This window comes from Orbicella faveolata, unplaced genomic scaffold (genome assembly GCF_042242905.1).
Source record: "Orbicella faveolata isolate gen_17 unplaced genomic scaffold, um_ofav_v1 contig_12, whole genome shotgun sequence".
Taxonomy (NCBI): domain Eukaryota; kingdom Metazoa; phylum Cnidaria; class Anthozoa; order Scleractinia; family Merulinidae; genus Orbicella; species Orbicella faveolata.
The window spans coordinates 4411780-4431985 of NW_028301539.1; the positions used below are offsets into that span (position 1 = coordinate 4411780).

At 37.9% G+C, this 20206-nt stretch overlaps 3 protein-coding genes across 4 annotated transcripts; 2 read left to right on the forward strand and 1 right to left on the reverse strand.

The window, feature by feature from the left end:
* Positions 1-88: 88 nt before the first annotated feature.
* On the forward strand, positions 89-6061 carry LOC110063621 (F-actin-capping protein subunit beta isoforms 1 and 2). The gene is made up of 11 exons (XM_020770611.2): positions 89-255; positions 580-669; positions 1755-1876; positions 2632-2745; positions 2852-2931; positions 3087-3148; positions 3294-3356; positions 3580-3633; positions 4041-4106; positions 4207-4283; positions 4713-6061. The coding sequence occupies exons 1-11, from the start codon at positions 253-255 to the stop codon at positions 4795-4797; spliced, it is 816 nt and encodes a 271-aa protein (XP_020626270.1). The 5' UTR covers positions 89-252; the 3' UTR covers positions 4798-6061.
* LOC110063739 (phosphatidylinositol N-acetylglucosaminyltransferase subunit P-like) lies at positions 5740-9819 on the reverse strand. Its single transcript, XM_089282152.1, has 4 exons — positions 9691-9819; positions 9486-9558; positions 7767-7885; positions 5740-6903 (listed from the first exon to the last, which is right to left on the reverse strand). Exons 1-4 carry the CDS (start codon positions 9770-9772, stop codon positions 6791-6793), a joined length of 387 nt encoding a protein of 128 aa, XP_089138278.1. The 5' UTR covers positions 9773-9819; the 3' UTR covers positions 5740-6790.
* Positions 9820-9866: 47 nt separating this feature from the next.
* On the forward strand, positions 9867-16619 carry LOC110063742 (uncharacterized). Of its 2 annotated transcripts, XR_016205351.1 has the most exons (11): positions 9867-9946; positions 10026-10069; positions 11405-11470; positions 11622-11752; positions 12580-12742; positions 12843-12917; positions 13318-13359; positions 13832-13936; positions 14409-14495; positions 15356-15610; positions 16405-16619. XR_016205351.1 is itself a non-coding variant. In XM_089282153.1 (10 exons), the coding sequence occupies exons 1-10, from the start codon at positions 9901-9903 to the stop codon at positions 15527-15529; spliced, it is 933 nt and encodes a 310-aa protein (XP_089138279.1). In that variant the 5' UTR covers positions 9867-9900; the 3' UTR covers positions 15530-16389. The 2 variants fall into 2 exon arrangements, 1 of the variants encoding a protein (XP_089138279.1); XM_089282153.1 differs by lacking the exon at positions 16405-16619 and having other exon boundaries at positions 15356-16389.
* The last annotated feature ends 3587 nt before the right edge of the window (positions 16620-20206 follow it).

Below are 20206 nucleotides of genomic sequence, written 5' to 3' on the forward strand. Positions count from 1 at the left end.
ACTCATTTCCCAGCCGGCTACCAGAAAGTTTTGCTTCGCACGCTTGGGAAGCCTTGAACTCTTGTTGGTATAAGCCATATTTGGTAAGTGACGTACGATTGGTTATTTTGCTGGTGTGGTAGGAGCGGCGGCCATCTTGTGGAGAGAGCGGTGTTTCCGGCTGGTTCTAGGGGTTTATTTGCCGCTTCGAAAGTTGTTACCTCTTTTATATATAATAAGTGTTTAAGGCTTTTGATACACTTAACATTTACAATGGTAAGTCGTATTTTAAATGCGCTTCTTGTTGGAAGAAAAGAGCAGTTCTGTTGCAGTCGAAACTGTCTTCTGTGTTCGTTCTGTTGTAAAAATCTGGAAAGATCCCCGCCTCATCTCGTATCCGTTATTTGGGATAGCAAGCTTGGGAAATCATTCATTCTTCTGGACAATTAAGCAAACGAATCAGGAGTTTCTGTTGTAAGACTGCTTTCAGGAGGAAAATACTTCACTTGATGCATTACTATAAAGTCCTTATCATTGACTGATCGAAACATGTCGTCCAAACGTATATACAACCATTTTTCCTGTTTTTGGTTGCTACAGACGGAAAGACAACTAGACTGTGCGTTAGATTTAATGCGACGGCTGCCTCCTCAACAAATAGAGAAGAACCTTAGTGATCTAATTGATTTGGTAAGTTCGATGTTGTTGGGACATTATTTTGTGGAGGAAATAGTAGTTTGTTTGTTCAGGCGTACTTAGTTATGGAATTTATCAAAGACTAATATATTTATAAGTCATGATACAACGCTGTCGTATTGATTGCAAGGTACAAATCATTTTGTGACTAGTTTTCCATTCCGTAAAAAATAAATTTGTTGCATTGGCAAGGCACATAGATAGGAAATTTTCTGGCACAGCTGAGAACCTGGCTTTATGCCATACTTTTCGAGTGTATTTGAATGCCCTCTGTCTTATCTTTCCCATTTACATGCACAATAGTTTTTGGTGTTCAGTGACCTTTGACTTCTCAAATTACTTTTAGTCTTCCTTCCTTCCTGTCTTCCTGTTCCCTATACTCTACTTTTCACTGTAGATTAACACCCCCTTGGGTGACCGAGTTCACACTGGTCCTGATTGTTTACAGAGTAGCAATGATAAGAATACAAGTCAATTTAATGTTAAATACAAATCCAGCAGTGTCACTGTTTCTATCACCCCTAAACAAGTTCCTATTGTGAAAACTCATGATCTCAAGACCCAATATGTGTTGGCGATGATGGTATAGTGCACTTTCTTGTGAGATTTGAAGAGTTTCATGTACAGCTAAACACTCGGTTGGAGACATCTTGTCATTACAGACACATTTGCTTTACAGACACCTTCTCATGACAGACATGTTGCCATTGCAGACACCTTTTCATTACGGACACCTTGTCATTATGGACACTTTGTTATTACGGACACCCTCTTATTAGGGACACCCTGTCATTAGGGACAGTGGCTTTTCTCTTAATTAGTCCACTCAATAATGGCACCTTGTTTATACAGATACTTTCTGTTGTCTTTATAATGTCTGTTAAAGCATTGCTAGAATTTGAATGTTGTTCAGACCATCCCACATGTAACACTTACTGCAATGTATGTTGGAAAGACGTCAGACTATATTAGAGCCTGGAGATCAACTTTATGCAGCTCCTATATTCTATTTGTTATGGTAATGATATTTTCCTTACTGCATAAACATTTATGGTAACTGTGTTCTGTGATGTTTTCAGGTTCCTAGTCTTTGTGAAGACTTGTTATCATCTGTTGATCAACCACTTAAGATTGCTAGGGATAAAACCACAGGCAAAGATTATCTTCTTTGTGATTACAATAGGGATGGCGATTCCTACAGGTATTAACACGCTAATATATGGCCTAGGAATCTATGCATAGTGCAGTGAGCTTCTATATTAGTAGAGCCATTGTCTTTCAACTCAAATGAAATGTTATTAACTACTAAAAGTGACAACTCCTCTGAAAGTAGCAAGCTCAAAGAGGTTCTTGGTTACAACTTGGGCAACATGCTAACGACATTCGTTTTGGTAAACATCATTTTTTTTCTCATCTACATTGTTGTCTTTTTTCTTTTATATATTGAGGACATTTTTAGACTGATCAGCCTGCCGTTCACTTGTAGCTACACAAAAGCAGTGATCCCCAGAAAGTTGTGAAAAGTTGCATTTACTAAAAGTAATTGAAGGGGTGCTGCTTTTGGAACTTTACAGTATGTACTAGGAAAGAAAAAACCCAGGTCCGATTGCCCAGGGCAAGTAAATTTTGCCCTTGAGCAAGTGAAAATGGAAGCTTGGTGGTCCAGTTGGCAAGTGAAATTAGCCTCAGTAGTCTTGTTAGTTGATAAGGAATGAACATTGCACACTTATTGGGCAATTAATATTTTAGTGGGGGCAACTGAAAACTGAATTGTACTGGCCCACTGGACAACCAGATTTCAAAATGTTTTTCCTGTCCTGATGTAATCTGTTATTTATGCATTTTAGTGGAAATCAAAATCCTACAGGTCATCTTAACTCCCTTCCACAGTTTGAGGATGCTTATTTCTTCTGTGAAATCTAATAGCAATGTTTTCCCATTCTCATGTCCATTTAGATCACCATGGAGTAATTCTTATGACCCTCCTTTGGATGATGGTGCAGTGCCCTCTGATAGGTTAAGGAAACTTGAGATGGAGGCTAACTCCGCCTTTGATCAGTACAGAGAAATGTAAGTCCTTTAAGTAGCTCAATAGGGTGAATTGAAATTTGCTAAGTTCAAATGGAAATTTCCATAAATTGTGTTACTAACAAATGTGATATGTGTCTGTTTAAAGGTATTATGAGGGTGGAGTGTCATCAGTTTACCTCTGGGATTTAGATCATGGATTTGCTGGTGTTATTTTGATCAAGAAAGGTTTGAAGTGCATTTTAACTTGGACTGTATTTTGGTCTCGTAGGAAATTATACTAGGGTTTGCACTGTACTTTTGGTGAGCCCATATGATGATTCAAAATAAAATGGACATTATTTTGAGTAAGTAAAATGTGTCTTCCTATTCCATAATTTCAGCTGGGGATGGTTCTACAAAGATCAGAGGTTGCTGGGATTCCATTCATGTTGTGGAGGTTCAGGTAATAATAATAACAATAATCATGATGATGACTTTATTGGATTACACAGGTGTTTTGGCTTTTAGTTTAGATGAACAGGGATTACTTCATTTCAAAGGCGTCATGTGGGTATATCGTAAAACTGGATTGTATTATACTGTTTCAGGAGAAGAGCAGTGGCCGACAAGCTCATTATAAGCTCACATCAACTGCCATGCTTTGGCTTCAGGTATAACAGAACTAACTCTTAGTAGAAGTTTGTTTGTCCCAGGAATTGCCATTAATTTTATATCTGGTACTTTGGAGGTGCATTTTCAGTCCTTACCCATCAAAGCTGCATGTACATTGTCTCTTTTCATCAGTACCCAGGCATTGATTTCTAATGTAAAGACAGAAAAAAAAGTGTTCACCTTATTAGAATGCCTAAATTTTTGCTTCATTTGTGTTTATAGACAAACAGGGCTGGATCAGGTATAATGAATTTAGGAGGAAGCTTGACAAGACAGGTATGTGATATGTTTAAGCAATGTGCAAAATTAATAACCTTTTCAAGATATCATTTTTATCAAATAAGATGGAAATTGGTTTTGTTACATTGTAATAGCAGCCTGTGCCTTGAAGATGCAAAATTTCTCACTTGCTGCACACTTCCAAGGTGGTATTAACAATGGACACAACATTGTTGAAGGAAAAGAGAGGAAGAGACCAAATATTTGAGAGACTAATCAACCAATAGGGTTGTCATTTGCACTTGGTGTAAAAAAATATTTACTACATGCACATGGTTTAATGATGCAATTCTACTGTCCCTTAGGCTTGTTACGAGTATATTCCAGAAAACAAATCAATTAGCTGCGCTAGCTTTCTGAAATAAAAGATAGTTAAATGTGACGTGGAGTATTTGGGGTTTCAGGTTGAGCAGGACAGTTCAGTGAATGATGCTAGTCCACATATTGCCAACATTGGTAGAATGGTGGAGGTAAGTACTGTTGCATTGATAACTTTGTCTTGTTACTGCTTAATTTTCTATCAAATTGTTATTTACACACATTTTTTCTTGGTGTTTGCCTTTTCTGAAGGACATGGAAAACAAGATGAGGAATACTCTGAATGATATATACTTTGGCAAAACAAAGGATATAGTTAATGCCTTGCGGTAAGTAGTACATATTTTCTTTAGCAATCTGCGATCACGGGATCTCTATCACAGCAATTTTGTGGCATTTTGGTTGAAGCAGTGCCCAAAGTAGGGTTATGGACCATCCCTCTGGCGTATACAGGAAATATTGACACCTCTCTTGGACAAAATTAATGGCAAATTGGCCATCACAATCCTTAAGTAGCCATCCAAAACGATTATACGGCCAGCTCAAGCCAAGGCTTTATGAAATTTGTGGAAAAAAATTCTGGAAGCCTGGATACCCATCTGGCTAAAAGCTTGGTCCCAGGGTTGCCCGGCTTCCTGCTGGAGGAAAATACTACCACAGAAATTATGATTAAAGAACCAAGGGAGTAATCTCCTGATTTGATGGAACTGTAACAAAACAATTAGCTCAAGATTAAATTTTTTTTTTTTACCTTGTAGGAGTGTGAATAGCCTTGCTGACCAAGGAAAACAGAAACAATTGCAACAAGAACTCTTTGGTGTTCTCAAGAACCGCCAAAAGTAGTTTTATACACTTAGCAACTTTCTCTTTGATAAATCACTGCAACGATCTTCAATTTGTGATGTGAAAATTAATTAGTTACAGGGGATTTCTAAAATCCTCAGAACTTTTGTATAATTTTCTGGTATCACTATCAATATTTTTCACAAATTGAAAAAAGAGCCCGGTGAAAATTACCCTTCAAGTACCATTTCCCCTAGTGTATTTTGTGAAAGCCATGATCTTGCAGATTATCAATGTTTTTAGAAACTTAGGTCTTGGCTCCCTTATAAAATGAGCTCTGTTTGATTGCCTATGTAGGCAGAAGGATTACATTAGCCTTGACTTAACTGCCAGGACTTAAGACCCATTTACACGACAGAAAAATTTTGGCACAGTGCCAGTATAATAACTGGTGGTAGGAATGCCCAGAAGTGGCCTGGCACAGATAAATTCATCTTTGCCAAACTTGTCAAAATTTCTTCTGTGCTCGGACTACTTATTCCATTCCATGGGTCTGTGCATGGGTTAAATTTGGGCTTAGTATGGATGAGAAAAAAACTCATTTACACAATGGAGTTTGTCTGTGCCAAACCCTTTTAATTGGTATGTTTACCATTTAAATCTAGATCTCGCCAAACATTTTCTGTCATGTAAATGGGCATTAACATGCCAAATAAGTATATCAAGAATTGCTGGTCCTCATAAGAATATTATTGTAAACTACCCATGCATCTTACTGGCATAGGGGTACATTTTGTGAGTAAAAATTACTTTGCCTCAGTGGTATGCTGTGAATGCCGTTAATTTTAATCTTGCATTCAATGGTTGCTAGTGTGAAATGTGTTGGAAATGCAACAGATTATGGCTGATATAGCTGTCAGTTAACTTGAACAGTTATTTCAAGATTAATCCTTAGAGACATGAAACAACTTGGGAACTGAAGAGTTTCATAGTTACACAGCCTTTAGGTTATCTGTTTATTGACTTGTTAATAAATTACATAATTGTTTGTGTGGTTGCTAGTAATAATATTGCTAATAGAAATTTTAATGAAAAGATTCATTGCCTTCAAAGTTGTTGCATGATCACATACTCTAGTTTTGTAGAATTGATGCCTTTCATTTGCAACTACATGTATAAAAAAACATGTACTTAATAAAATGGTTTTGTAATTTTAATATACACAGTGCATTTAGTTATGAAAATGTTCTTCCCTTACTGATGTTATGTCCATCTTGGCTCCAGGTTATCAAAACAGAACATTAAAGAGTTCCTAAAAAATAAATGTGTGTATCATAACTGCTGTTTCACACAGTTTAAAACCCCTTAGCATTTTGAGTCTAATATTTAGTAATTCCTATTTCCCTGCCAAGGTTTGATTTGTTCACATGAGAAAACAGGCTGACTCAGTAGCCAAGAACTGTGAAGATAAGATGAAAATTTTGGAAGCTAAGATTATATTATCCTTCTATAGTCCAGCTACTGATGAGAAATTCTAATTTTAAGTACTTTTGTGAACCACAATCTGATCACATTTGTAATTAAAACATATACCACAGTGACCATACTATTAACCTTTCCCCATATTACTAACCCTTTTGTAACTCAGTGTAACACAGTGTAAGATCAAAGACTGCTCATAGCACAATGTCCAATCACTCAATGCATCAATCGGGAATAATCTACTTGACTTAAAAACAAGTCTTAGTTGAGCTTTCAGAAGTAAAAAGCCCTTGAAGTGTTTCCTTATTGCAGGTTTTGTGCAACAAAATGGCTTGATATTGGTGTCTGCATCCGCTTAACAGAGGTCTTCACTAAATGCAGGGTTATTTTACAGTAAATGTGGGAAAAACATTTTGGGAAAATTATGGGGTCTGCTTTTTTTTTCCCCTGTAGTCTTTTTCCTTAAATTTATTGACCATTGAACTCTACATTCCATGGAGCTTTACAGGTTGTTCAGGACTTAAGAAAAGACCAAAAAATATCTGTGGTCTACAAATCCTTGCTTTTCTTCTCAGTCTTTGTAGAGAACCCTGTTCACTTGGCTGAGTGGAATATCATACAATGGTGGAACTGATCCAGGAGGAACTGGGTTCAATTTGCCATCCATATATCGAGCATGATTATCTGTAAAAACAAAGAACATCAATTTCATTGCTTGATTCACCCAACAAATTTCATCTCATCATGCAAGCAATTTATTGTAATAATTATGTTATTCTAAATTTCTGTTTGAAGAAGTGATGTAGTCTAACAAGGAGCTCAACAAAAATTTATTTCACTTTAGAACAGTTGGCCTGATAAAACAGTGCCAAAGAACATTTTGAAATTCAGACAAGCCCTCCACTCCTCATTTAATTCAGCAGTGCATCTTCTGGAGATGGTCTGTCTCAGCCCTAACGTTTTTTTTCAAAGAAAGGAGAATGAACTCAGGATGTTATTTTAGCTGTAACATATTGTGCATGATTTTGAATCTGCAGTAAACAGTTGTGAAATGACTCTACCAGATATTCTGTTCACCCAAGATCTAAACAATACACAAGGGGGGTGGGGGGTTCTTTGGGAATTTCTGGGTGGGGATGTGCCGCTGGGACTCTGGAACCCTTAGCCTATACCAGAACTAGTTCTGCTGAATTTTGCTACCCTATACTAGAGTAAACTCCCCAAATCCTCAAAACCCCCATCTATCGACACTGTTGAGGCTGATTTATGTAGATTTAAACTTGCCGCGTGATTTGATTTCTTTATATTTTTGAGTGGCAATTCCTGGTATCCTTAGTCTAGATAAAATCTTCAACCAACTAGTCAGTTTTGTAAAAAATAATACCCTATTCTAGACCCAAACGCTCTGATTTATATACCCTATCCTAGAGTAAACTGCTTGAAAATCATACCCTTCACAGCAGCACATGCCTATACAGCCCATATATGGCAGTGCCTCCCCTCCCCCCCTCCCGGGGTGGAAAACCCTTGAATTGTATTCTACAAACCTGTTATTGTGTTGATGGAATCCATTGGAAGGGTGATGGTGAAATTGTATGCCACATAAAACACAACCACAAACAAAAATGCAACACAAAGATAAATTGGTCCAGCTAGCACCCAGTACCTGATGAACAAAAGCAAAGGCTGTCAAATTCCAGAAATAAATAATATTTATTTATTTATAATTATAATCTTGTAAATTCGTTTAGTTGTTTACAGTAGTAGAAATAAACTGTTGTTGTTGTTGTTGTTGTTGTTGTTGTAGAAATTTGGTGGTCCATTCTGGCGGTGATGGACAAAACACTGACCCCTAGTCCATGGACTACCCTGACGGACTACCCTGACGGACTACCCTGACGGACTACCCTGACGGACTACCCTGACGGACTACCCTGACGGACTACCCTAAAATGGACTACCCCTAAAAAATACTATTTCAGATGAGTGGTATGTCAAGAAGCTGTGATTATATACTTACAATGCACGGAGGATGCTTTTCTTTTCATTCCGCATCGCATTCCACCGCCATTTTGAATAACTATACTGAATAAAACAACCGCTATACACAAAAAGCGAAGACTCAAATCAAATCAAATATTCTGTGGACAACTCAATAGGGGTGGTAAATGGTAAATGTGAGACTTTGTGAGACGACGAGATTAGCGTTTTTCTTTGCGAGCCCGAGACATTTTGATTTCCTCAATTGCGAGACCGAGACTTTAAAGAGTTTTAAATGCGAACTCAAGACGTTCAGGTTCTAAGATGTTGTGATGTCATTTAACTTTATAAAAAAACTAAACAAAACGGTACTTAATGACTTTCTTAGCCTTGAAAAAAATCGAGACTGCGAGACAGCTTTGTGAGAAAAATTGAGACTGCGAGACCCACATAACCGCTAAAAAACGAGACTGCAAGACCTGTGAAATTCGGCAAATATTTTGCGAGACCATGGACCAAGGACCATTCGCCACCCCTCTCAATCTTGCTCCCATGTGATTCAGTAGCTCAGTCTTTCTCGAACAGACGAAATGATCTTCACGATGTTACTCATGATTTGTTTTGCTTGTTTTGTGCTGAAAATTATGGCACAGAAGCAGCTAGTCTTCTGGTTTTTTCCTGAGTGTATCAAAATAGTTATTCAAAATGGCGGCTGAGGGCGATGCGGAACGAAAAGAAATGCATCCTCCGTGCAGTGTAAGTATATAATCGCAGCTTCTTGACATACCACTCATCTGAAATAGTATTTTTTAGGGGTAGTCCATTTTAGGGTAGTCCATCTTAGGGTAGTCCATTAGGGTAGTCCATGGACTAGGGGTCAGTGTTTTGTCCATCGCCCATTCTGGCTTTGAAAGCTTGGGACTTGCCCCAAGAGTGAGGACTTTTGGCTACATAATGAAAGCAAACCAGGACAACATCACACACCACATGTTTTGAATTTTAGTATCGTATCACATTCAGATGCACATGTTCAAAAAAGAAATGAGCACCGACAGGAGGGCCCCAGCCCGTCTCCTAAATATAAATTATATATTTATACAAGATCTTGTTCAATGAGAGGCAAAGAAATCTCCCTGTATTCTACAGTGAATAGTCTCGGAACAAACCTTTGAGAAATTTTCTTAGATGTTAAGAAGTTGAGTCTATTTCCCGGTTTAAGAAGGGGGAGGGGGGGGGGGGTGGTGGAAGGGAGGTCTATTTGTGTCACCATATGAAAAATGAGTTACCTTTGGGGAAGATAGGTTATTCCAATACTATGAAGCCACTCTTCTGGAACACAAGCCCAGATGAAATACAGGCCTGATAATTGAAATAAGTAAATTAATGGAAAGGAAAGTAAAGCAAAATGTCGAACACAGGCTTAAGTTAGCTTAAGTTATAAAATAATTTTCTCTGAGACAAAAGAGAAAAAACTAGTCAATCACTACTCACCAATTCCAAAATAGGTGCCTAAATATAGTACAAATCCATAAATTGCCCGTTCTGGAGTGGGCGAAGGGGAATTTCCTGACATGTTTTAAAATTCAACCTTGGTCGGCCGCCATTTTGCATTTCTTTGACGTGGTGGATATTTCGTGTAGGCATATACACCGTATTTTCAAACCGCTGGCAGGAACTTTGTTTGACAATTGCAAGTGAAAAATGGAGGGAAACATCGCTGGTTCTCCAACTTCACCAAACGAAGAAGGTAGAAATAGCTTTCTGTTTGTCAAATTCATCTTTGAATTAGGTACTACATCAAGTATTGATTCTTTTTCTTATGGCAGAATCTGGTCAAGCTCGAATACTGAACGTGGAACCCGATGCAGAGGTATGTTTTTCTTGTATGAACACTTCAATAAGCTAACTAAGTTTAGATGGATAATTTTGCCAGCGATCTTATTTTCGCTTTAGGTTTTTTTTATCCTCGAAGCAATTGAAGAGTTGTATAAAAAGCTATTGAGTGGAGGTAGAAACGTACGTTCGTAAAAAAACCCGGCATATTTACATTATAAATTAATACGCTTATCAACTGTTACTTAGCAGAAGATAATGAACATTGGATCAAATGTGCAAGACAGCAGGATTCTAACGATTTTATAAATAGTCGTATCTGTAACAAAATTCTCAATCATGATTGTTTCTCCATGCGCCTATTTGCCACGTAATCGGCACGCGATCACGTGGGTATCCAATTACAGGTATCCAATTTGAACTTTTTGTAATTAGATACCTGTAATTGGATACCCGCATGATTCACACATCAATTATTATTCACACTTAAATGGCTTTTTGCAATATTTCCTATGGTTTTAAAAAAAGTGGTACATATGTTTTCGCTCAAACAAAGTTCTCAAAGACATTTTTAATTTCGAAATTTGTCATCATCATCATCAAACCCTTTTGCTCCCAGTGGAGCATAGGTCCACGGAAACCATTGCTCGCCACCTTGGTCTGTTTTGGGCTATCCTTTCAAGCTGCCACCAGGTATAGCCTGCTTTGCTCGCCTCGTCATCTACCGTCCTCCTCCAGCTGTTTCTGGGACGGCTTCGGCTCCTCTTCCCCTGTGGGTTCCATCTCAGTGCCTGCTTGGTGACATTGCAGTTAGTTTTCCTGAGGGTGTGCCCAATCCAACCCCACTTTTGCCTTCTTATCTGAATGTTGATCCTTCCTGCTCAGTTGTTGTCCATAGTTCTTCATTTGTTATGACCTCTGGCCAGTGGATGCCCATTATGGATCTCAGGCATTTGAAATTTGTTATAGATATGAGTAATAATTGGACCTTGCATCATACAATTCAGGGAGTAATTGCACAATTTATTTCAAATCAACCTTGTGCTTCAAGCTTGTCCGATTTTGAAATTACTCCTGCAATTTCTCACTCAATTGCACTCCACTTGGTCCAGTTACTATTACTGTACTAAAAGTTATAGATTTTTCAAACTTATATTTTTGTCAAGCTGTTGTAAAGCTTTGGTCAAGCTATTTTGAAAGTGGCTTTGCTCCTCATCTTAAATTATTGCTTTCAACCAATGACAGAAAATCTATGAAATATTATTGCTTTTTTAACACAACGAAATGTTGGAGTACAAGGTCAGAATATACCAAACTACTGATATCAATAATGTCCTTGGTTAAAGAAAATTCAATAATTCTTATCTTGCAGGATGTTGACCTCACTCATGCAAAAATTGAAAAACTAGAGAACTTTGATAGACTGACTTGTGTTAAGGTACTCTATTGTAAAAATTAGAATCTTCGTTATTTTATGATATTACATTTAATTGACAATTGTTGCTTGGTGTAAGATCATGAATGAATTATAAAATAACATTGAGAGAATCTGTCGAATCTTGCTTATATGGGCCACTAACTATTTGCAGACCCTTTGTTTAAGAAGAAATACTATCACTAAGCTGGAAGGACTCAGCACTTTGACAACATTGGAGGAGCTGGACTTGTATGACAATCAAATCACACAGATAGAGGGGCTTGACAATCTAACCAGTCTCACGTAAGACTTCACAATGCACTTGATATCAACTTTAATAAACAACTTTGTTACGGGTGTGTTTAAAACACAAAATGGCAAAATGGCACTGCATTTAGCCTAAATAGCACTCCTTTTAGCCTGAATAACACCCAGGATAACCTAAATATCACTGATTCTATGGGTTTAATTCTTAATATTTGAAAGGGTTAACCCTTTCAGATACCCGTATCCCACATTGACTCTAACCCTAAGTGCCATTTCCTCATTTTGGCATTTCCTATTTTAAACACGCCCCAAAATGTCTACAGTGCATGTGCTTTCAAGCATTTGCAAGAGGCTAAGTGATCCAGCTGGTATTTTGTTTTGAATTGCCATCTATTTTGTCAGCAGTTAAATTAGAAAAATTGACCTCCTATACATGTAGGATGTGAATTTTGTTATGGGTGTCTCTTATTGACAGTGGTCTTATATAAATTTTATTTTGTTTTTGTACACGGCTTCCTTGTAAAGCAGGTTTTTATCATTTCTCTTATTCTAGTAGTTATTTACAATATTAAATTAGTTAGGTAGTTAGATTTATTTAAATTAAATATTGTATAGTCCTGAAGGAAATACCGTGTCTAAATAAAGATTTTACCTTACCTTACCTTTATTTCTCTCAGAGGGAAGCGGGGTGCGCAGGGGGGGGGGGGGGGGGGGGCACCTACACATTCCACCTATTAGTATTTTGGGAATTTAAAAATATGTCTGGACTGATTGTTTCTTTTGATTCATGCCAAAGGTGTTGTTGAAATAACACGAACTTTAGGATCAAATTAATGTGTCAAGTCAAATTTATGTGTTTTCAGGACTCTGGATTTGTCTTTCAACCTGATCAAGACAATAGAAAACTTGGGATGTTTGACAAAAGTCAAGAAGTTGTTTCTTGTATCAAACAAGATTTCCAAGATCGAAGGTCTTCAGAATCTCTCACAGTTAGAGATGATTGAGCTTGGTGCCAATAAAATAAGGGTAAGCATAAAAAATTCATGTACTAAGTTTATTCTTTTTACTCTTACGAGATTTGCAATTTTCCCATTTCTTTATTGTTTTATTTATTTATTGGCTGAAGGTTCTAGAGGGATTTGAAGGGCTCACACAAGTACACAGTTTATTTGTTGGAAAGAATAAGATAACAAAACTAGAGGTGGGTATCCTGGTTTGAGTCTTTTATTTTAAACTTTATAGTAAAAGTGAAGAGATTTCTGTTCACAGTTGTTTGTGACTGTAAGTGTATACATTGTTGCACATTGCAAAACTATTATGAGCTGTTAGGGGTTTTATTAAGGGTGGGGCACTGGGCGAATTGACCGACTGTGAGGATGACTTTGCCTGGCTGGTTTGACCATCCAGCAGAAAGTTTTTCTCCTAAAAAAGTTCAGTTCATATAGTTTTGTAGCCTGTGAAACCAGTTGCCTTCCTGCTGAAAACATTAGTGAAACCCCTGGCTTTTACAATTCTCATAAAATTTGCCAGCATCAAGCTTCATCACATATTATTAGTTCAATTACCAATCAAATAAATTTGTTGATATTCTTTGTTGGCAGAATCTCAGTTGTCTCACAAACTTGAAGCTTCTTAGTATACAGGTAATTTGTAGGCTGCAAACACAGACATATTTCTGGCTGTTGTTTGTCTCTGTCTTTGTTCACGGGCTAGTAATTTTGAGGGTAACTGTTATATTTTTGATGGGATTTATCATAGATATATTTCTTAGATCCAGGAGTGTGGCAAGTATACAACCTACGAGCCAAACACCAAAGATATTTCTTGTAAAAGACCCGTTTCCATGCTGTTCCATGATGCAAAATTTGGCTGACATCATAAAGCAGAGGAGAGCTTTGTGGCCATGGCCCTTTTTGACTCATTGTGGATCAATGATAAAGCCAAAAACTTGTGGCACAGAATTTATTGACAAACTAAGTCATCTGCAGAGGATGTTTTAGTTCATTTGAATATTATTATTACAGTTAAAAAATTGTACAGTTGGACTAAGTGGACTTCAGAAAGTTACTTCACTGTTTCTTTTTCAGTTTGTTAACCTCTCTGTCTTGTTCTTAGAGTAATCGTATCATAAAGCTAGAAGGTCTGGACAGCTTGGTAAACGTAGAGGAACTTTATATTAGTCATAACGGTATTGAGGAAATTGAGGGGCTGGATAATCTGGTAAGGGTGACAAACTACATGAAGTTCCAGATTTGTCTTGTGTAGCCTGATATATTTCAAAGGTGTAGACAGTCCAGTGACTCCAGAGGTCCAGGTTCAAGCCCCGGCTGGGGTTATTGTGTTGTTCTCTCGAGTGAGACACTACTCTCACAGTGCCTCTCTTCAGCCAGGTGTATAAATTGGAACCTGCAAATTACATGCTATACAGGAGGGAGTAGCAACATTCTTATTTGTTTCATGTTGTAATCAAACTCTGTCATAGGATACCAATTTTTGGGTCAAGTCTTCATAGAACATCGAAAATCACATATTGATTTTTGATCTGAAATGTACCGCTTTCATTCCCCAAAATTTCCTGGTAAGCACCCTCCCCCTTCCCTGTATGGAGTGCAGCACACTTACCATTACTGTACCTCCCACACATCTCCTAGCGATTTTGTTGATTTATTTTGATCATTGTTTGTTTGCACAGACAAATCTTACAACACTAGACTTAGCATCTAACAGGATAAAAAGGATCAAGAATGTCTCTCATCTAGTCAACTTGGAGGAATTCTGGGTATGGTTATCATAAACCTTCTAACTGAACAAAATCAAAATGTTCCCAGACTATATTTAAGTACTTGCTTATTCATTTCTGTTGGTTAACGGCCTCATAAAGCACCTGGGGCCCAGTTCTCGAAGGTCCCGAAGAGTTACTCGCACCCCGAAAGCCATAGCAAAATCTCAAACCTTCTGATTACAGAGCTGTTTTATTTACATATTCTCAATACATGTATGACCAGAAGTTCCCTTCAAACAAGAAGCTTCAGGTGTATACAACTTTCTGTTTTTAGATACAGATTAACTAAAAATGGCTTTGTGGGCCCAAAAAGTTTCTGGGGCTTTCGAGAAACGCGCCCCTGGAATGTTGGAAGAACACAGAAGATGAGTGAGGTCTCTAGACAACTCCTAGTAAAGCGTAGGTTGACAGATCAGAGCATGCGCACTATGTTCAGGTATTTCATTATGCAATCCATTCTTTCATTTTTTTTATCCGCCAATCAGAGTGAAGAGGCTGTTCAGTCAGCCAATCAGGTGATTTGGCTTACGACGTTTTACCTTCGTTTTCCACTGCTTTCATATTTTGCTTCGAGATACGATTGGTTGATTTACTGAATACACTTGAATCATTTCGAACTCGCAGGGGAAACGAAAAATAGTTCGAAATAGAAAATCCAAGGGAAATGGTTTTGAGCTCGAAATAACGGGGAATTCGTGATAATTTTGAAGTAGCGGGATCAACTGTGAATTTAACGGAGATGAAGCTTAATTTTCTGCTCATCAATAATTAAAGAAGGGGAGGGGGTACAGACCAACCACAGAATATATACTAGCGCCAATTGACAATCCAACTGTCATGTAATTTTGTTTTTGCAGTTTAACGACAATCAGCTGGACTCTTGGGAAGATCTGGACCAGTTCAAAAACTGCACCAAGCTACAAACAATTTACCTGGAGAGAAATCCCATCTGGAAGGACACGGCCTACAGACGAAAAGTTAAACTCGCTCTCCCGACTGTCACGCAGATTGATGCCACGTTATGCGCTTGAAAGATACTAAAAGTGCAAGAGTTGTATATAGTTATCAGAGGGCTTAAGCAATGACGACGGCGACCCCAAGGACAACGCCTGGTAAAAAGTGAATTTATTTTTTATCTTCGAATTTCGCGATTGTCTTGATTTGTTCAGTGCGCCTATTGGTCTCAGAACTTGCTCAAGCTAAATATGTAACGCCAGCGTTCAATTCCAAATCAAAATACAACAAATTAGCCGTCGCCTTCGTTCGCGTTCCCCAAAATACGTAGAGCTTAGTCATTTCATGTTGTGTTGATACAGAGGACGGCAAAGAAATGTTCACGTGCGCAGCCATTATTTTACTCATTTTAAAAACCTTTTGTTTGGTGACGTTCGCGTTGCCGTTGCCGTCGTGGTTTACTTAAGCTCTCTATTAGCTTGAGCGAATAGGCTTTTCTCTTCTAGCGCCAAATGTCTCCTCTCTCCCCCGTGAAGAGGGCGTCTATTTATGCAAGCCGTATAGTTGTTATCACTCGAAGAAGGTGTTGTATTGTAAAAAGGAAAATTCTCTCTGGATTTTAAAGCTCCAAGTGCATTTTTTGAGAAATAGTTTGGCAAATGGTCGAAACGTCTGCACTGAAGTTACAATAGAAGTGAACGAGTTTCATTTGGAAAACTTGCGCTGTTTGGTCCTGGTTATTTCAGTGAAATCGTGGTTTCGTTCAGACCATGTTATGGAACAATTTAATTGAGGATAGTGAACTATGAACTGATGTGCGTACGATCGTGGGATATATACCGTTTGAACATAAAATCACTTTCTCGTGAAATTTTTGTAAGTTTTTCTTGTGTACATATTGAGAAGATATCTTTTAATAAATGCTTTTTAATCTGAAGTGCCTGATTTTCAGTTACCGTAGACGTGCCTGTAGCCCAGCAACGATTAACGAAATACCTATTACCAGTAAAAGAATCAAGTTCTTTCAGGGAACTTTACAGGATGTCGTGTTTGTTCAAGATCATTTGGGGCGCACGCGAAGACCCTAAACAGGAGCATATCGTGTTTGAAAAGCTGTCAAAAGTGAAGTTCAAATAACTGAAAAAATAAACGCTCTCCTTGATTTTACCCTTTGTACCCTGCATATGATCTGTTATTTGTTTGTTGCACCTTGTTTCAGACGTATCAGAAACGGTTTCCGACGCTCTTTAGCGTACTAACATCAGCGAGTTCCTGTGGAGAAATTTATCCGTCAAGAGTCAAAAAGTCGAGACCTCAAGAATTAACGGGAAGGGGAGGTCTGAGTACTAGCCCGGTTGTGTGAAGCTATTTGCGTGGAAAAAGCTCTGCATTGTTTTTTTCCATTGCTCTCCCTCAAAGAATTTAATTTCGAGAAATCGCTCTTGAACAATACGCAGTTCATACTTGTCTGATTTTTCAATTAAATTGCTGTAGCAATTGTTGCCGAAACAAAAAACTAATTAACTTCCACTTTTCGATGCGCACATTATTAATTTCTGGAATCTTTCAATATTCCGCTTTCAAAAGATATACTAAACCACAAATTATTTGACACAAAAGCCACAAGGAGGTCACGAATTTCTAATAACACGTCCTGGTAACAAAGACCGCATTTTTCCATTCTAAAACCTAAATAACAATATATGTTCTTCAGATAATCGTCTTTAAATGAGTTTCTACAACTACACATGAGCAGTCCATATGTACAGTGTGTCGTTCTTACTTTGAACTGTCTTGTATGTCATTTCGTTCCTCAGCATAGCCTTCTCTCGCTCAGTGATATCGGTTTTATTCCGAACATCTAAGGTAGCTTCAGCATTTTTTTCGCCTTCAAAACTCTTCTCACCGTCAGGGTCTTGATTCACCATCATGTATTTGTTAAAAACCGTTTCCAAATCCATTGCAACTTTCTCATACAGAGAGCAGTTTTTAGATTCACTCTCCGTAGGATTCACTCCGTTTTGGTGCTCTTTCTGGCAGTGAAGAGTTTTTAAACTTCTATACTTATCTTGTTTAGCTGTGGTTATGTCAGTTGTCTGTACGGACTCGTCACCATGTAGTTCAGCCTTTTCTTCATCTATCTTGTGACATGCGCTCAAACAAGGACTCTTTCCACATTCGCTATTTCGTCGCTCGTGAAAACGATGTTTCCGCTTTCTCGCTCTAAAGTAAGAGATGTTGTCGAATATCTTCCCATATTCCTCTTGCAGCTGTTCCTCAAAATTGTCAACGGAGAGCATTATGTTCAAACTGAACTGCCCTCTCTGTTTAGTTGAAAAGTCTAAAGTAAAATCACACGTCTTGCTGACTTCAAAGATTATTTACCTCTTTACCACCTTTCCATCAGTATCTCTCTGTAAAACTAACACCGCTATGAGACTTGAGTTCAAAAGACTTGATTAACTTAATTATCTCTAGAAATTTAGACCAAGTTAGTAGACCGTAAAATTAGCTTAACAATAAAATAACCATTTGAAAACATGTCCTGCTAATCTGATTATCCAAAAGGCCTTGTCCACACTACGCCTGAGAAATTTGAAAACGCAGCTTTATTTCTACGGCTAGGTCTACCGTCCACACTAATCCGTTACGAAAACGGAACTTTTCGAAAACGCTCTTCAAACCGGAGGAATTTAAAAACGCTGGCGTTTTAGCGTGGAGGGAAAACGTAGATTTTGAAAACGAAGCTTTTCGAAAACGATGACGTCACGATAATAATATGATTTTCCTGCCCAAGTTTTCCTCAAACATAAATCCAAAATGACCGGTCATTGTTGCGTTTTCAGATTTCTCTGGTGTAGTGTGGACAGAAAACATTTGATGCGTTTTTAGAGTGAAAACGCCGTTTCTCGGCATGGTGTGGACGGCAACCTCGTTCCCAGGGCTTTTTCCTTGGCGTGGAGGAAGCCAGGGAAAAGGCCCTGGGAACGAGGTCGTGTGGACGGGGACTAAGATTCCGAGCTAATGAAGTAAAAAGTACATAGCTATGTAACCTGCTTTGGTTTTGAAGTTTCAGAAGTTTAGTCCTGCGGTTGCCACTGGTTGTATTTTTTCCCGCGCTTTTTCCCAAGTAAACTCTGTCATAAGCAGTCAGCCAGTTTAGGGCTTTTTAAAAAGACCTTGTGAAATGTGGTCAAACTTTTCCTCTGACATAACAAGCGAAACGAAGATATCTGATGGCTCACCCCTTAAATCTTTTTCAAGATAGTGCCTATTGGTTGCCTTCTGGTCTAAAAAGTTGTGGCGTTGAGTACTGCAGGTCTTGTTTACACCGGATTTTGTGTACAGGTTGTGTACAAAATATTTGATGTGTTGCTAACGTGTTCCGCACGTGTTTGTCCGATACATATATATATATATTTTTTTTTTGTAATTTTTATTTTTTTTCAACATTTTGGGTTATAATACATACAATACAACACAAGACATAACACTAGTTACAATACTTACAATACGTCATAACTACAATAGATTACATACAACAAATTATAATTACTAATCGTAGCCTAATTATACCTAAAGAATATACAATGCGTTGTTTACAATAGTGCAGCTACCCAAATACAGAAAAAAAAAAAAAAAAAGAAAAGAAAGTAAGTTAGTGACATGCTGAGAAGGAGAAATTACAAATTAAGCTCAACTATTATTAAGAGATGGCATTAGTTTTTCCCACTTTTTGTAATGTTTATAAAGTTGGTTATTTTTGGTAGCTATTTTTTTTTTCAATGTAATAAACGGTTTTTGTCTTTGCTAAAAATATTGTTAATGTTGGTTTAATTTTATTTAATTTACATTTATAAATAAATATATATAAATATATATGACTATATATGTTATTTATCTTCCGGGAGGTCTGTATTGGGAAAACTGTGCCCGAGGTCTTGAGTACCGAATGGCCTGAGACCGTGAGGCCGAGGGCCGTACTCAAGATCGAGGCCGAGGCATGACTAAAGTAAACTTTGCTTTGCAATTTCCATTGGTAGTGTTACACCAAGTCCATTCCTTGCCCCAGGAAAAACAACCGGACTCCCAAATAGGCCTGTCCTGATTGTGCTCGGCAACTTTCGGGCAACTTTTAGCGTTTGGAGCAATTCTTTTCAGTTCTAGCAACCTCGTGCACGTTCTGCCTTTCTTAGCAACTTTTGAGCAAAATATAGGTTTAGAGCACATTTCAAGCACGAAAAAGTCAACAATCTCACAGGAAACTTCAATTTATGCGAATTTCTTGAATGCAGAAAGGGTTTTTGTCTTCTGACAAATGTATCTGGCTCATAGCAAGAGTCCGCCCTCCAAGACGGACCTCCAAGATTACCTTGAAGCCTCTGTCATGCTTCGATCTAACTTGAATGCGAAAAAGGTGTAACAGTTTGATTTCTTATATGGTTTTAGACTCCGGGAATGCCACCAGTAGAGCTAGTTTCGTTCAAGTTGGCAAGACGTCAAATGAACCATGTGTTTTGTTCCCTTAGACATAACAGTATCCTTAAATTTCGCTCATATTTGCGACCAGCTCTTAAAAGCTAAGTTTTAAGCTATCTTTATAGACCGCTGTTAGACATTATTGTGAAAACGCAAAATAGAACTTTTAATTAATGTTTATGTAAAAATATCAAGAAATTCAGGTAGCAACTTTTGAAAATTAGGTAGTAACTTTCTGGATTTTTGGCAATTCAGTTTTTAGTAACTGTTCGGCA

Coding starts and splice junctions, on each gene's coding strand:
- LOC110063739 (XM_089282152.1), bottom strand. CDS start 9,772: ATGTCAGGAAATTCCCCTTCGCCCACTCCAGAACGGGCAATTTATGGA. Junction 9,559..9,690: donor AGGCACCTATTTTGGAATTG/GTGAGTAGTGAT, acceptor TTCAATTATCAG/GCCTGTATTTCATCTGGGCT. Junction 6,904..7,766: donor TTCCATCAACACAATAACAG/GTTTGTAGAATA, acceptor TTGTTTTTACAG/ATAATCATGCTCGATATATG.
- LOC110063621 (XM_020770611.2), top strand. Junction 3,357..3,579: donor CTGCCATGCTTTGGCTTCAG/GTATAACAGAAC, acceptor TTGTGTTTATAG/ACAAACAGGGCTGGATCAGG. Junction 4,284..4,712: donor GATATAGTTAATGCCTTGCG/GTAAGTAGTACA, acceptor TTTACCTTGTAG/GAGTGTGAATAGCCTTGCTG.
- LOC110063742 (XM_089282153.1), top strand. CDS start 9,901: ATGGAGGGAAACATCGCTGGTTCTCCAACTTCACCAAACGAAGAAG. Junction 11,753..12,579: donor GACAATCTAACCAGTCTCAC/GTAAGACTTCAC, acceptor ATGTGTTTTCAG/GACTCTGGATTTGTCTTTCA. Junction 13,937..14,408: donor TTGAGGGGCTGGATAATCTG/GTAAGGGTGACA, acceptor TTGTTTGCACAG/ACAAATCTTACAACACTAGA.